Source organism: Metarhizium robertsii, assembly GCF_000187425.2.
Source record: "Metarhizium robertsii ARSEF 23 chromosome Unknown MAA_Scf_1, whole genome shotgun sequence".
In the NCBI taxonomy this organism is placed as follows: domain Eukaryota; kingdom Fungi; phylum Ascomycota; class Sordariomycetes; order Hypocreales; family Clavicipitaceae; genus Metarhizium; species Metarhizium robertsii.
The window spans coordinates 5,372,734-5,388,665 of NW_011942149.1; the positions used below are offsets into that span (position 1 = coordinate 5,372,734).

General features: G+C 52.4%; 6 protein-coding genes across 6 annotated transcripts; 3 read left to right on the forward strand and 3 right to left on the reverse strand.

The window, feature by feature from the left end:
- Positions 1-1,871: 1,871 nt before the first annotated feature.
- On the forward strand, positions 1,872-3,797 carry MAA_01945 (fungalysin metallopeptidase; the record flags this gene model as incomplete). The annotated part of the gene is made up of 1 exon (XM_007819943.1): positions 1,872-3,797. The coding sequence occupies one exon, from the start codon at positions 1,872-1,874 to the stop codon at positions 3,795-3,797; it is 1,926 nt and encodes a 641-aa protein (XP_007818134.1).
- A 533-nt stretch (positions 3,798-4,330) lies between these two features.
- MAA_01944 (Gpi16 subunit, GPI transamidase component) lies at positions 4,331-6,147 on the reverse strand (the record flags this gene model as incomplete). The annotated part of the gene is made up of 2 exons (XM_007819942.1): positions 4,331-5,334; positions 5,391-6,147. The coding sequence occupies 2 exons, from the start codon at positions 6,145-6,147 to the stop codon at positions 4,331-4,333; spliced, it is 1,761 nt and encodes a 586-aa protein (XP_007818133.1).
- Positions 6,148-6,681: 534 nt separating this feature from the next.
- On the forward strand, positions 6,682-7,562 carry MAA_01943 (LUC7 protein; the record flags this gene model as incomplete). The annotated part of the gene is made up of 2 exons (XM_007819941.1): positions 6,682-7,038; positions 7,110-7,562. The coding sequence occupies 2 exons, from the start codon at positions 6,682-6,684 to the stop codon at positions 7,560-7,562; spliced, it is 810 nt and encodes a 269-aa protein (XP_007818132.1).
- A 521-nt stretch (positions 7,563-8,083) lies between these two features.
- Positions 8,084-9,421, reverse strand: MAA_01942 (uncharacterized protein; the record flags this gene model as incomplete). The annotated part of the gene is made up of 1 exon (XM_007819940.1): positions 8,084-9,421. One exon carries the CDS (start codon positions 9,419-9,421, stop codon positions 8,084-8,086), a length of 1,338 nt encoding a protein of 445 aa, XP_007818131.1.
- Positions 9,422-10,472: 1,051 nt separating this feature from the next.
- Positions 10,473-11,036, reverse strand: MAA_01941 (uncharacterized protein; the record flags this gene model as incomplete). Its single annotated transcript, XM_007819939.1, has 1 exon — positions 10,473-11,036. The coding sequence occupies one exon, from the start codon at positions 11,034-11,036 to the stop codon at positions 10,473-10,475; it is 564 nt and encodes a 187-aa protein (XP_007818130.1).
- Positions 11,037-11,745: 709 nt separating this feature from the next.
- MAA_01940 (beta-galactosidase) lies at positions 11,746-14,972 on the forward strand (the record flags this gene model as incomplete). The annotated part of the gene is made up of 3 exons (XM_007819938.2): positions 11,746-13,404; positions 13,463-13,763; positions 13,876-14,972. The coding sequence occupies 3 exons, from the start codon at positions 11,746-11,748 to the stop codon at positions 14,970-14,972; spliced, it is 3,057 nt and encodes a 1,018-aa protein (XP_007818129.2).
- Between the last annotated feature and the right edge of the window lie 960 nt (positions 14,973-15,932).

The window sequence follows — 15,932 nt, forward strand, 5'->3', positions numbered from 1 at the left end:
TTTCGACAACAGCTTTGGAGCCTTCACGAACTGGCTGTTGGCCGTAGTCAACTAAAGCAGTTGAGTTGGAGGGTCCTGGGGAACTACCATTCTCCGTCTTTATCGATGGAGGCAAGCCTGCTGTATGTGACGACTACTAGGGACGCATTCTGATGGTTACCTTCTTAACTGAGCTGGTGACTCTTAGTTACGTTGAAACCTTATCTTGCCACGCGCCATTGTTCATGCAACTCCACGACAGTCTGCATCTTTGGGGTTGGGCTGGCTTATCCGGAGATGTAACCTCCGGGACGGAGTACTTGCTGGTGGTGTCGCATCGTGAGCCTTGGCTCGTGGTCCCAAGATGGCCGGGGCGACCGAGGCGATTACATACAGAACCCCCAGTTGACAACATCATCTTTGATTGGCTTGGCACAATGGAGGCCGCCAGCTTGGCACGTACACGTCCCCAAGTCCTCAGCAACGTTGGGGAAGGGGGACATATTGTGTGACGCCAAGCAGGATGGATTGCATCAACGACCACCAGCCCGAGTCTTTACACTTCGCCGATGAACTCTCAAGGCTACTTTTCCCGCCAACGCTGGGCATGGGCATGGGCTGGCTGAAAAACAACTGAAACAAGCCGAGGACCCCCAAAGATCATGCAATATTGTGGATAGTCTGGACGACAAATCTGGAATCTGGAAACAGACTGAAGGGTATCGGGCCCGCAAAATAAACGAGGTCAGTATGCTTTTCACTAAGCTAGTTGCACAATGAATCAAATATCCAAGACGGCTGACAAGCCCGATTTGGCAGGTCCTCATATCGGGTCCGCATCCCGCAATGGGATTTTTCTATGTTTGGTGTTATCGCCATGTTGCCTATTTAGGCTTTGGTTCGATTCGGTCATTGTTTAGTAACCTAGGCTCAGATTAAGGAGTCGTACCGTTCTTTCAACGGAGTGTCTAGTGGCTGATGCGAAAAGCGAGGCATCGGAAGTTCAACTATACCCGACAAAGAAGCTCCAGAGACTTGGTCCAGGACAAGCCCCTGTACATACTAGAATCCAGGAGAAACAAGGAATCTCTGTTGAATCTCCGTGATACAGATTTGTGTACACATGCCCGTTCGGGCGTACTGTAACAAAGACCACTGAAACCTATGTACAGTAGTAGCCAGGCTGATCATACGAATACGCATGCTTTCAGGCTGAATTGATCATCATGAATATGACCAGGATATCTCAGAAACCAAGGTACAGAGCGGTAATCCGGCACGGAACTATCGGATGAATGCGACATATCACATCACAAATATTCACAATCAATGCTGATTTGCCATGTTTTGGCAAGGTCACGTAAATGCCAGGCAACCTGCAACGAGGTCATGCCGCAGACTTCTTCGCCTGCTTTCCAAAGTCCAAGGCCGAGCGTGATACCCTCCACTTGGCCGGTATGATCATCCCTCATATCTGCGCAGTTTAGAGTTGCAACCCGGACAATCGGACTTGCGACACATAGGCATAACTGCCGAGGCTACTCCTAGAAGAAAATCAAGTTATTATCCAGTCCTAAATAGGTAGCTGAAGGCAAACGCTGGCGCAGAGTAGCATCTTTAGGCAGGTCTACTTCAAGTTTTCAGGGTCACATCGCTGATACGTAGACCGAACGGGAAGCCCGACTCTCCGTGATTACCTATACATAACAAGCTTCCAGAAACGATCACCTGAAAGTTCGTTCATTGTCGGAGCCGACAGGAGTATAAAGTCGGGACGAGAATCCCCGGAAATGTAAAAGTTCCCAAGGCAGATTATACCAGGTTCAGCTCAGATACCTATTCAGGTCAGAAAGCAAACTATATCGTTTTACTATTCATATATACTATTCAGCATGAAGTCTGCAGCCATTCTGGGCCTCACTGGCCTGGCCGCCAACGTTCTGGCACATCCTCAAAGACACCACGCCAACGAGGCCTCTCTTGGTAAGCGTGGCGTTGACGTGAGCAAGTTCCCTATGCCAGGATCATCAGAATACACTGTTTCAACACAGGCCGAGTCAGACCCAGCTATCAGCAGCATACAGAAGCGAGGAGACTACGTCAGTTCTGCCACCCAGCTGGTCAAAACTGTTCTCCCCGACGCTGAGTTCCGTGTTGTTGACGATCACTATGTCGACACCGATGGCCTTGCCCACGTCAACTTGAAGCAGACTGTCCATGGCATTGATATCGACAATGCTGATTTCAACGTCAATGTCAACCCTGACGGCACCATCTTCTCTTACGGAAACAGCTTCTACAATGGCGAGATTCCTCCCGAGAGCCCCATACAAAAGCGTGGATTTACTGATCCCGTCAACGCTTTGAAGGCTGTTGTCGATATCCTTGCGCTCCCTGTCAATCCCACCGACGCCACGTCAGAGGCTATGGAAGGTGCTGAGACTTACACCTTCAAAGGAACCTCGGGTGCTGTCAGCGATCCCGCGGCCAAGCTGGTTTACCTCACCAAGGATGACGGCTCCCTGGCATTGGCCTGGAGAGTTGAGACTGATGTCATGGACAATTGGCTGTTGACGTATATTGATGCCGACAACAGCAAAGACGTTCACGGCGTTGTTGACTTCGTCTCCGAATTCGCTACCTTGCAGGTCTATCCCTGGACCATCAACGATCCTACTGAAGGCGCTCGCTCTGTCCAGACTGATCCATGGAACGTCGATGCCTCCCCATTCACCTGGTTCGGCGATGGCTCCCAGGACTACACCACCCTCTGGGGCAATAATGCCGTTGCTCAGACGAACCACGATGGCCACAACAATACCAACGACTTCGCCAACAGTTACCGCCCAACTTCCGCTGATCGCAAGTTTGAGTACAACTACTCCCCTACCCAGTCCAACAAGATCGAATACCAGGATGCCTCCATCACTCAGTTATTCTACACCGCCAACACCTATCACGACTTGCTTTACACCTTGGGCTTTAACGAGGCCGCCGGTAACTTCCAGACCAACAACAACGGCAAGGGAGGCAAGGGCAATGACTTCGTCGTCCTCAACTCTCAGGACGGTAGCGGTACTAACAATGCCAACTTTGCCACACCTCCCGATGGCTCCCGCGCTCGCATGAGAATGTACATGTGGACTCAGGCCAACCCCCAACGCGATTGCGCCTTTGACTCTGACGTCGTTCTCCACGAGTACACCCACGGCCTGTCCACCCGCCTGACCGGCGGCCCTGCGAACTCGGGCTGCCTCAATGGTCTCGAGTCCGGAGGCATGGGAGAGGGCTGGTCCGACTTCATGGCCGTTGCCGTCCTGGCCAAGGCCAACGACACGCGCACCAAGGACTTCCCTCTCGGTGTTTGGGTCTCCAACAAACCCAAGGGCATCCGGTCCTTCCCCTACTCCACCAACATCCAGACGAACCCCTACACCTACGCCTCTGCCAACGAGAAGAACGAGGTCCACGCCATGGGTGAGATCTGGGCCAATACCCTCTACGAGGTCTTCTGGAACCTTGTTGACGAGCACGGCATCACCGCCGACAAGTACCCCACCTTTGACGACAAGCGTGTCCCCAAGGACGGCCGCTTCCTCACCATGAAGCTCGTCATGCGCGGCATGGCCATCCAGCCCTGCAACCCTAACATGGTATCTGCGCGAGACGCCATCCTCGATGCAGACAAGCAGCTCACTGGCTCCGCCAACAAGTGCCTGCTCTGGAAGGCCTTTGCCAAGCGTGGTCTCGGCGAAAACGCCAGATACAACGGTGGTCGCAACCGCACCGAGGACTTCACCGTCCCAGCCGGCTGCTAAAAAGTGCGATGCCATGTCTCGAATCTGCAGCGCTGAGGGGAGTCGTAGAGGGCAATGTCGTCGATGAGCAAGGAAGCATTTCTGTCTGTGAGATTGAGCGAATTTATATCATGCGTTGCACTGGGAGAGGCGCGAGGTTTCGGTGTGTGGTTACAGGGCGGCGGGCCGCGTGAGTTTTCAACAGATAAAAAAGACCATTGCGTCCGGCGAAGATTTATGAATCTGTATATTTTCCCACTTTGGAAGTTTATAAACATCAATATATATATGTATATGACTGAGACGATATGACCCGCGTATAGTATAGGCCGTGGCATGGTGTAATGTCTGGATGATCGTCTTGGACAACTTCAGCTCCTCCCAATGCATCGGCCATGGCGAGCTATGCATTTGTCCTGTAAAGTCATGAATCTCTTCAGCATCACTCACAAGGTGCAACGTATACGTGCAAAAAATCACACCGTATATAATTCATCATGCCATCCCGTGTGCTGAAAAAGAAGAGATTATATTATGCCTGCCGCCCAATAATTTTATTGCCCGCCAATCCCTCTCTTCTGAAACTTGCTCAAGAGATTCCTCAACTTCCACTTCGCCATGGGACTCGCGACCTCGTCCGCGCCAACTAACCTCCTCACAAGGATATTATACAGCCCGCCAAAGGCAAGTGCAATAGCCGTCGACGTGAAGATAATCACGTTGTACGGCATGCTAAAGTCCGGCGTGGGCAGGTACAGGAGTAAACTCGTGGTACGGAGATTCATAACTTGAGGCTCGAGAGTGCGAATCACGGCCGCTGCGACGTCGAAGCCGCGATTGGCATCTGGCGGGTACTCTGTATAGCGCAAGATGGCCTTTTCAAAGTCATATGTGAGGAAAACAGTGCATCTCGGTGGGATGCGCATGAGCAGTTCGAGCTGGGTGCCGCGGGAGCGGTCCAGCGCAGGGCGGTAATGGATCTGCTTGATGAGTTCCGAGGAATTGGTCGTCGGAGCAGCCGAGGATGAAATACGGGTTGACAAGGTGTGTAGGTAGATGCGCATGAACCAGGGGAGAGATTCAAGATAGACGAATTCGACTTCTACATTGTTGGGGTTGGTGAGGATGGCTTGGACGCCGCCGTGTTCCTGGCCGTGGCCAGTGAAGCTGCGTTCTGCGTAGAGGAGGGGCTGTACAGGCTCGACGAGTTCCTTTGCTGCTTCTTCGGGGGTCTTGGCTTCGGATTTCGGGAGGACAAGAGCGAATTCGCTTTGGGGTGGGATTGTGTAGCATCTGGACATGCCATTCTCATCCTTGATTTCGGCGGAGCCTTCCGAGGCGTAGACGACTCGTGAATCGGGGACTTGGAGGCACACGGGAGGCACCTGCGCGTCGGCAAGAGGACATGTGCCTTTCATGGGGCGGCCAAAGATTTGAGAAAGTGTCCAGTCTTGGCCGTTGAGGTGGTCGGCTGGGAAGCAATGATCATCGTCGTGGTAGGACTTGGAGGTGTCGCAGACTAGTTCATGAGTAGGAGGCGGTCGTGGGATAGGGTTATCTGCGTCCATGGTTAGTCTATGTAGGGAGTTGTGTCGTGTTCTTGCGGCGACATACCCCTCGGCCTCTTGGATCGGTTGACGTCCATAACCATATCAATGGTCTGCTCCATCTGTAGCACACAATCGCCGCTCTGGTCACAAATGGGCTTCACGTCGATGGCCATGCTCTGAAATGACGAATCAAACAACTTGTGACCATCCAATAGACTTGCAATGCCTGCCTTCCCATGGCATGGCAATAACTTCAAGAAAGGCGTCAGGTTCTCCGTACACACCACCTCATGTGGCAGAACACCATGTAACAATCGTGTCTTGGCCAACGCCTCGCTCGAATGATGACCCTCCGGTTGAAATGAAAGAGCTGGTCGTACAGTCCTCGTTCCATCAATGAAGTTGAGACTGGCGCAAAACAACCCCGAAAGGGCATTCGTCAAGGTCAGCCAATTCTCATCTGCTTGTTGATCGGTTTCAGCATCCATCCACGCCCACAACTCAACACCGGTGCCGCCCTCCTTTGTGCCGTCCCAAGGTCGTGCCCCCCATGTCTCTGCATCCCACCGTCCCAATGTGAACCGCAGATGGAGCTCTCGTGTGCCCGCGTACTCGAGAATCTGGCCGAGTGACCGGGGGAACAATCGGAAGTTGTGCGCCTCAAAATCGGCTATGGACGAATTTGATTTGAAATTAAAGCTTGCAAGAAGCTGGGAGAATGGCAATGGGCGCAAAGTAAGTAGCTCGTGGTAGTCGGCGGCGGCGGCGGCGGCAAGTCCGGGGACAAGAGATGCCAGTAACGGCGTCAGACAGGGACGCATCTCGCGAATCTTGTATGTATCTATTTAACGACGAAGGCGAGGTTGGGTCGAAGTGGCTAAATGGAGAAGAGAACACAACAAGAAATAAAAAAAGGGGGGGCGAAAGAAAGAAATCAAGGCAGATAGTCAAAGAATGGAACTATCTGCGCGGTTGCAGTAGCATGGACATGTCGCGTATATCGCGCTAAGTTTATAAGAGTTGAGGAACCCGGTCAGGAAGTCATCACGACTCGAAAGCTGGAGATGCCGACAGGCGACGTGGAGCAACTGGACATTATTGATGGCTTAATCCTTGGCTCGGGATCGAAAGCGTGGCTTGACCAGCCGGAACATTTGGTCTAGGCAGAAACGTGGATCCCTGGCAGGCGGTGAGATGGGGCAGAGCATCCATTCCACCAGTCCTTGAAGCAACTGAAGCAGCTCCGAAAAGAGCACTGCCTCACCAGTGACCACACCATCATATCAACGCTGTCGGTCAAGCTCGCGCCTCGCACTTCTGTATACAATAGTCCACCAGGTGCGGATCCAGCAATCATGGCCGCCGAGCAAAGGAAGCTCCTCGAGCAGCTCATGGGCCACCAGTCCACCTCGCGCGCCGCTCAACTCTCCCTCACAGATCCCAAAGTCTGCCGGTCCTATCTTGTAGGCACCTGTCCGCACGACCTCTTCACCAACACAAAGCAGGACCTGGGCCAGTGTCCCAAAGTGCACTCTGAACCGTTGAAAGTCGAGTACGAGGCCCTGTCGGATCGGGAGAAGCAGAGATATGGATTCGACTACGACTACATGCGCGACCTGCAAAAGTACATTGACGATTGCAATCGACGAATCGACGCCGCGCAAAAGAGGCTCGAGAAGACGCCTGATGAGATCCGACAAACAAACGTTTTGGTATTATGCCTCCATCCTGACCTGCGTTGCATGCGTGGAGAGCGCCACAATGCTAACCCCCGTGCCAATAGCTGAAAACCATCTCCGAGCTTGCGGCCTCAATAGCCAACGGCCAGCTGGAAGTCGAAGTCCTCGCTTCCATGAACGAAGTCTCCCGCGCCGTCGACGAGAATTTCCGCATCAAACAGACCATGCAGCTAAAAGTCGAAAAGGAAAAGGAGCTCAAGGCGCTTTCCGATACGTCTGGCCCTTCTGGCCACCAGAAGCTCCAAGTGTGCGATGTCTGTGGCGCATATCTAAGTAGATTAGATAACGATCGCCGGCTAGCGGATCACTTTTATGGCAAGATGCATTTGGGGTATGCGTCTATGCGGAAGACGTACGATGCGTTCCCGAGGGAGCTGAAGAGTAGGCAACGACAGGGGATGATGGATGGGGATGATGGTCCTGGAGGAGGGATGGGAGGACGCAGGGGCCCGAGGGCTGGAGGTTATAGGAGCGGAAGGGGAGGCAGACGGTGGTAAAGAGTATGCGACTGCCATGGGGGATCGTCTTTTGGTCTGTGAGCAGTCTTGTGACAGACCAGGGTGTTTGGCGTTAAGAGGCGGATTTTGTTACCATTTGTTATGCTTACGGAGTAAGATTATTTTGCTGGTTTTATGGGCGAGTCGCATATCAACTCTGGCGTTACCTGAAGAATATGCATTCAGGGAGGAAAATACCCTTCGATATAGGAGATTCATTGTACTTGGACCAACTTAAGCTTGTGCGTGTCGGCCCTGAAGCAAGTGATGAGAGAATCGCGGCTTGATATGCCAACTACATTTGGGCTTGTCTCACAAGAGATTCACATATTAACGTTGTGTTTTGCCGCTTCTGATTACATGTATCCAATTACTCGCGCTCATCACTCATCCTTTGTTCTTTTGCTCTCCCAGCATAGAGGTAGGTATCCAAATCATACATCTGTCATGACACTTTTACCCGTGTCCCATAATACCCGCCCACTCATTTTATTGTGCCTGTAATCTCTGTCCCACGACAGCTATGATTCCCGTTGCTGCCTAAGCTCATCCAGGGCCTCCATCTCATCGTCCCATTTGCCGCCGGCAGGAGATGGTGATGGCAAGGCCGGGATAGGGGCTGGTGCGGCTTTCGGTGGGTATGCGACTGGCGCAACCGGTCCAGTTGGCTTCCTGGTTCCATCTGAGGGCAGTGCTGGGAAATCTTCCACGGTGAGAGAAGGCGCGGGTGCGCTACTGTCATTTGGTTTCGGCAATGAGCCATCAAACCCTCCTCGACCACTGCCTCGTCCGCGACCACCTCCACGTCCACCACGTCCCCTTCCCCTGCTGCGCTGCCGGTCATCCAGGAAGCGGTCCACGTCGGGTTGGTCGTCTACTTCTCGGGAATATCGACTTCCTCCGAGGCCGCCACGCTTGGTGCCTCTAATACCACCGTTGGCTCCCTTGAAACCCCTTCTGGCTTCTTCCTCCAGAATGGCCTCCTTGCCCTCGTCCCAGCCACCTTCTTTCATACCCATGGCTTTGAGCTTGCGCTCACGGTTCTTTGCACGTTCATCATCGAGCTTGCGCTTCTCCTCTTCTCCCCGGCGTCTTCGTTCCGCTTCTTCTGCTCTCCGCTTCCGGGCTTCTTCCATGCCCCTGGCATACGCCTGAGCATGCTGTTGTTCGTCCTTTTCAGCTCTCTCAAACTGACGCGTCTTCTCTGCTGACAGCAGTTTCATCTTTTCCATCTTGGCGGCAAGTTCCTCCTCGGTGAGTTTCTGACGCGGGTTGGCGCCGGATTGAAGTCGTGCCTCCGCATTCGCAGCTGTACTCTGTGAGGGGGCGTGAGGTTTCTTATCCTTTGCAGGAGCTGTGGGCGCATTGGGCGGTGGGGTGCCGTCCTTTTCCTTGTCGCCTTTGGTATCCTTTTCTCTTTCCTGGCCCTGTTCCTTCTCTTTAGATTCCTTGGGTGGCGCAGGCGATTTAGTTGCTGGTGGTGGTGGCGGCGGCGGCGTAGACTGCTGCCTCATATTGAAGTTTCCCTTGCGAGCGAAGCGTGATGAGGAGAGATTGCCGCCCTTGGACTGGGGCTGGGTCTGTGACTGTGACTGTGACTGCAGCGGCTGCGACGACGATGGTGACGGCGACGGGGACGGCGCATTGCTGTTCGAGGCTTGAGCGGGTGGCGACGACTTCCTGGGCTTGGATTGTCTTGCTTGTGCAGGCTCTGGAGCTACAGGCGCAACAGGAGCAACAGGTGATGGTTCCTGAATATACGGCGCTTCTTCCTGGACCACGATGGGCTCGCTGTCGACGGGCTCGAAGTCATCGTAGAAGAGGTCATCATCGGTTCGGCCGCCGAACTGGTCCTCCATTGTAAACAAGCTAGAGCGAATTTGCAGTGTCAGATGAGCAATTGATATCAATACAGAGTACAGTGCAAGGTATCCCGCAACAGGGGAGATGAACAATGGGAGAACTGGAGGCTGCGCACTGGTTGAAGTTGGTGTTGTTGCTACCCCGGTCAAGTCGTAGTGGGAGAAGGCTCAGAAATGTGGCAGAAAAGTGGCAGAGTGTGGGGTCAGGTCCAATCGACATGTCAAGTTGAATGGTCAAAAATCCAAACATTGCAAGTGGTGAGAAGGGTCCAGTCACTGGTACGTACATACAACATACATGTATCGATTAACTTATTGGGTCCCCGCATGAGTTGAACAAGTCGCAGGCCACCTCATCGTCACCCAAGGACAACGGAATCTCCTGGTTAATCTTGGCTATCGGGCGCAACATTCACATCTGCACTTTTGTCTGAATGTGCATTGCGTCTGCTTAATTATACGACGCTGAAATATCTCTCCGTCTTTTCAGAAAATTGCCTCCTTCACCTGTGTTTCTAAATCCCAGGTTCTATCACAGGGGGGCGTCTCTTGTCACTGAATCCGCCAATAGCAGCATTGACCATAGGGTAATTCCAAGTTGGAAGTTGGCGAGCCACAAAATGTGTCTTGACCCTCGAGCAAAGTCTTGTGGATGAGGAGAAAACGCGTTATTGCGGAAAGCACTCAGTCTAAAACTCCATCAATTTCATGCCCACAAAATTCAATCAAAAGACTGGGTATACAGGACGCTTTTGTTGTGCGATGGACGGGCAACTCAGATGCTGGAAGTCGGCCGATAGACAAGGTACCCTAAACTCGGTGTCGATTTCCGGGGCTATGAGCCTCAGTTATCCTCCTTAGAATCCTTACCCTTAGCTCCCAGGACCATGCACAAGATAGTAGTCAATGCCGGCGTGCGTACAACAAAGCCCACCATGATCAACGGTCCCAGCTGGTGCAGAGATGCCGCATTTTTGTCATGTTGGCGGAAACCCTGGGAAGTATCTTGTCTACTATAGGTATGGTGTCTTGGGGAAACCTTCATCAATCAATCACCCCTAAGCCCGGCAGTGGCTTCAATCTTGAATCGGTCCCTCAACCTACTTTCAACCGCCTGAGCCAACTCCTCCTCGCTGGTCACAAATTCACCATCATACATGCCGCAGGCAGCCTGAACATTTCCGCGTTTCGCATAGCCCGGCATTGCGCACGCTATAGCCTTTCCCGACCGGGCATGCATACCCAACTCCAGCAGGCTGACTGGCGCCAGAGTGCTCTCATGGAAGAAGACCACAACGATGTCGGCTTGCTCTTGAAGGTCCAGCTCCCATCTGATTTGCCTTGTCCAGCGGGTGTCGGAGAAGTCTTCTGTCCAGGTTGAGTCCCAATTCTTGTTTGTCGGGTCGAGAAACGTGACGGGGTATTGAGAGAGACGGTTGACGAGTCTTTGACGCCAGTCGCCGTCTGCCGTTGGCGTGGTGGTTCCGGCGAGGAATATGAGAGGCTCGACCATGTGATCGGGCCATTCTGGAGCTTGGATGACCGTTGCTTTCACGATGGGAGTTGTACTTGGCGCCTCTGTGCCGATGGAGGCTGTCGATGCTGGGTGCATCGTTGCTGTCTCACGGTGGAGCTGGTAGGCTGATGATTCCGGTTGAAGCCTATGACACGCGTGTAAGTGCACATCATGGATCACTGGGACCAATTCGTTGTTAGTTGACAAGTTGGAATATTCACAAGAGTTGTGCTCGTGTTCGCCCCATGCACCTGCGTACGCGTGCAATGCTGCGAAAGCTGTCTCGTGGTATCCCAAGGGGTGCGAATGAGCGAGCCGAGATGCAACCCAACATCAAATTGGCGAGTTGTACAAAGCACAGCGATGAAAAGGAGCCGTGTTTCATTCCGAGCTGTAGCAGGGAACTGATGAATCATGTGGACTTGGCCCAACATCGAAGCTTGGCCGCGTGTGTTCCAATCAAGTCGTACCATGACCCTCCATCCTCAAAGCTACCCCTCAACCTCCTCATCGAACTTGCAACTCGAGCCATCTTCATGTCGACGCTACCTTTCCTGTAATCTATTCTCATCTCTCCTCCCGGGAGCGTGACCTTGTCATCTCGTCTTGAATCCACGTCACGCGAGATTTTTCGCCATTGTAACAACTTGCACCAGCTGGCACTGTGTACTCGCCCATGAATTAATAGCCAGTCTGTCTCACGAACAGCTGCCGTTCCATCTGCACCCCAAATCCCCTGCCAGCCCCAGGTTACACAACTTGACCCTCAGTGGCTCTTCGTCATATCCAATTCTTTACAGTAGACATGCCACTTCCGCCATCTCATCCAAGCTCCCTCCCGGACTGGAGCAATGTCGACGTCGTCCATCGCAACACTCTCCCACCCCGAAGCAACTTCTACCTCTACGACACCGAAACAGCCGCGCTCACGCAGGACGTCAGCAAAGCCAAAGCGCAATGTCTCTCTGGGAAATGGAAGTTCCACTGGTCCAAGTCACCATTCGACGGGCCGCGCGACTTTTACAAGCCGGACTTCCAGGATGCCTCTTTCAAGGACATAGTTGTCCCCGGAATGTGGCAACTCCAAGGATTCGGAAGGGGTCCGCACTACACTAATATCCTGTATCCGTGGCCGGTAGATCCGCCCAATGTTTCGTTCCAGGAGAACGAGTGTGGTCGGTACGTGACCTCGTTCGAGGTTGATGGGTCGTTTGCGAATCATCAGGTACGGCTGCGATTCGAAGGGGTAGATTCCTCATTCACGGTATGGGTTAATGGAAAGGAAGTTGGATATTCGCAGGGCTCTCGGAACCCCAGCGAATTCGACGTGACGGAGCATATTCAAGTTGGGGGAGAGAATCGCCTGGCCGTGGAAGTGTACCAGCGCTGCGACGGGAGCTACATTGAGGACCAGGACGAGTGGTGGCTCAGCGGTATTTTCAGAGACGTTTACCTCCATGCCTTTCCCAAAGTGCACCCTGTCGACTTCCACGTCGTCACAGACTTGGACGACAGATTCGAGAATGCAACTCTGCGCGTTAAAGTCGACGTTAGCGCGCCTTGTGCCGTCGAATTGAAGCTCCTTGATGCTATGGCGCACGAGAAAGTCCTCGCGAATACGATCAAGGTGTCCAGCTCGGACGAGTTCAGACTTGATGTTGAGAACCCGCACAAATGGACCGCGGAGACGCCGTATCTTTACACCCTGGTGCTCAACTTTCTTGACGGCACCAAGTGCAGTTTGGTTCAGCGCGTCGGATTTCGAAAGACGGGCTTGATAGACGGGGTATTCTGCATCAACGGAAATCCCGTCAAGTTCCGAGGCGTCAACCGGCACGAGCACCACCCGGACCATGGTCGTGCAGTGCCGTACGACTTTATGCGTAAGGACCTGCTCATCATGAAGAAGCACAACATTAATGCCATTCGCACATCGCACCAGATAAACGACCCGCGTTTGTACGACGTGGCCGACGACCTGGGCCTCTGGATTCTCGACGAAGCGGATTTGGAGTGTCATGGTTTCGGGGCGGTGGGCGGCGACGCGGCGAGCTACACTTCTGATAATCCTGCTTGGAAAGAGCAGTATGTCGATCGAGCACGACAGATGGTTGCCCGAGATAAAAACCACGCGTGCGTCATCATGTGGTCGCTTGGGAACGAATCATTCTATGGACGAAATCACCAGGCCATGTATGAGGTTATCAAGTCCATGGATAATACGCGGCTGGTCCATTATGAGGGTGATTGGAACGCGCAGACGGCGGACATATATAGTCGCATGTATCCGGATCTCGACTATGTCGAGTCAGTTGCCAAAGAGCGCGACTGGAAGAAACCACTAGTGCTGTGCGAATTTCTGCATTCCATGGGCAACTCGGAGGGCAATGCCAAGGAGTATATTGATTTGTTCTACAAGCACCCAAGGCTGATGGGTGGCTTTGTATGGGAATGGGCTAATCATGTAAGGACTCATCCACGGCTGTTGTATTTTGAAAGCTGGCATTGCTAATGCTTAGCAGGGCCTTCGAACCAAGACTAAAGATGGAGAGGAGTTTATGGCGTACGGTGGCGACTTTGGGGACGAACCCAACGATTACAACTTTGTCATGGACGGTTTGTTGTACTCTGAGCATACGGTGAGCTCCAATATTACCGAGTATGCCAAGTCGATCGAGCCGGTTCAAACACTGTCTCTGCATCATCGCAACATTACCGTTGCGAATCGTTACGACTTTCTAGCGCTAGATCATTTGTTCGCAACTTGGTCTATCGTTTCTGATGGTAAAGAATTTGCAGGTGGCCGAGTCAAAATACCTACAGGTAAGGAGTACCTTTTTTTTCTTGGAAGATAAAAAGAGCAAAAGGAATAGAGAGATAGAAAAACGGAGCCTATCACTTCAAACGCAATGCTAATGCACAGGTCGCATCATAGGTATAAGACCACATACGGACGCTGTTGTGACGGCCGAGGGGTTTCACCACGGGATGTTGAAGGAAGTGCATGGCGAAGCGTATTTGCAACTCAGGTTTCAAATGAAACACGAGACAAATTGGGCACCTGCTAATCACCAAGTTGCCACCGGACAGCTTCGAGTGTCGCGACCGCTGTCCGTCAATGCTATTCAATCTATTGAGCCGCCGATGCCGAAATCAACCTTGCAAATGGCGTCAGACTCGCTTGTGAAGATTTCCTCGGCGTCCGGGCGCTCGACATGGGCTATAGACACAGTGACAGGCACCCTTGTAAGTTGGAAACGTAGAGACAATCCCACTTCTGAAATAATCAGCCAGCCCATTATCATGGACTTTTATCGTGCTTTGACGGACAACGATCGCGGCGGCCATGGGCGAGAGTGGACAGACAAGAGACTGCATCAAACTTCTACACATGTGAAGCAGGTTCAATTCCGCGAAGTTCAAGATGGCATTACGGTGGAAATAAAGCAGAGGATCGCCCCTCCTGCTCTTCTGTGGGCGGTTGACACCACATGGACGTATCACTTCCGAGGCGAGTCGCTCGCCATCAATGTCAAAGGAAAGCCGCAAGGATTGGGTCTGCCATCGACATTTGCGCGGATCGGTATCACCCTTGGCCTTGACGGGGCAAAGCGGGTGAAATGGTGGGGCCGCGGCCCTGGCGAGTCATATCGAGATAAAAAATACTCCCAATTATTCGGAAATTGGGAGTCGACTGTTGACGATCTGTGGGTTGATTACGAGTTTCCCCAGGACGGCGGGAACAGGACCGACGTTCGTTGGGTCGAGATTCTCGGGTCCATGGGTAGACTTCTGAGGGCCAATTTTGGCGATTTAGATGGTGCAAGCTTTTCAGCCATGCATTACTCAACAAAGGATATTGACGACTGCACGCATCCGTATGAGCTGCACAAGCGGAAACGCGACGACACGGTTGTAAGGCTTGATTGGGTACACCATGGGTTGGGTACTGGCTCATGTGGCCCATGGACTCTGCCGCGGTATTCGTTGAAAACTGATCATGAGTTCAGCTTCGACATTCTTTTGGACTAATTGTAGGGTTGATAGGTAGGGCGACCCAACTTTCGGAGGTGCGATATAGGATGGTGGTCACATCCAGCCTACAGAAGTTGACCGATCCATGTATACATGAATAATGATAAACATTCTGAAATTTTCATACCAACTAGTAAGACACACAAGTGGCCAAGCAGTGTAGCATAGTAAATTCTAAACTGTTGCTAGGACCTGTAGCATGTCAATGGTCAAGACGTACTCTGTGAGCAACGAACCTGCGAGGAAATTGTTCAGAAAACACGGGAACGCAGTGAGGCAGGGAGGAAAGCACATTGGGCAGTGTTTGCTTCCGTTTTGTGTAGTATTTGCATTAACTTACATCACTTCTGTAGCCATTGATAGAACATGAGCATGTAAAGTCCCTGACTAAGCAGACGCTGAGGCGGAACGACAAGGATAAGGGCATCAAGTCAAACCCAGCGCGTTTTCAGCCACTGGCATTTCACTGACCACAAAGATCAGAGCAGAATCATAGACATTCTGACCCGCAAGGACCATGGCCTGGCCCGAGATGTGTGCTTCAGTCATGTACATAAAGACAGACTGCCGAATCTCCCGTTCCCAAGGAAATGGTAGACCTTAAATTTTCTTTGATCCGAAATCTTCATTGGAAATCATCAAGAGACGGCGAGATGACGGCCGCCAAAACGACACCCGAATCCGAGCCAGCCTGGGCGTCAGGTGGAGGCTGTCGCGGTTGTGACAGAATTCGATTTGAAGAAGCAAGAGGCCGAGAACAGCAGACGGTTGTAGCTGTGGATGGGAAACATTTGCCTGGCAATGCGTTCGGTGAGTCTATTCAGAAGTTCTCGATGTCAGGTTCCAGTATCACCGGAGAAAGGAGCGGTGTGGTTTAGAGTCGCAAGCAACTGGGGCCATTGACATGTCTGGTGCATGTCGAAATCGAGGTTCAGGCGTGGACTCGCCCGCCCCGCC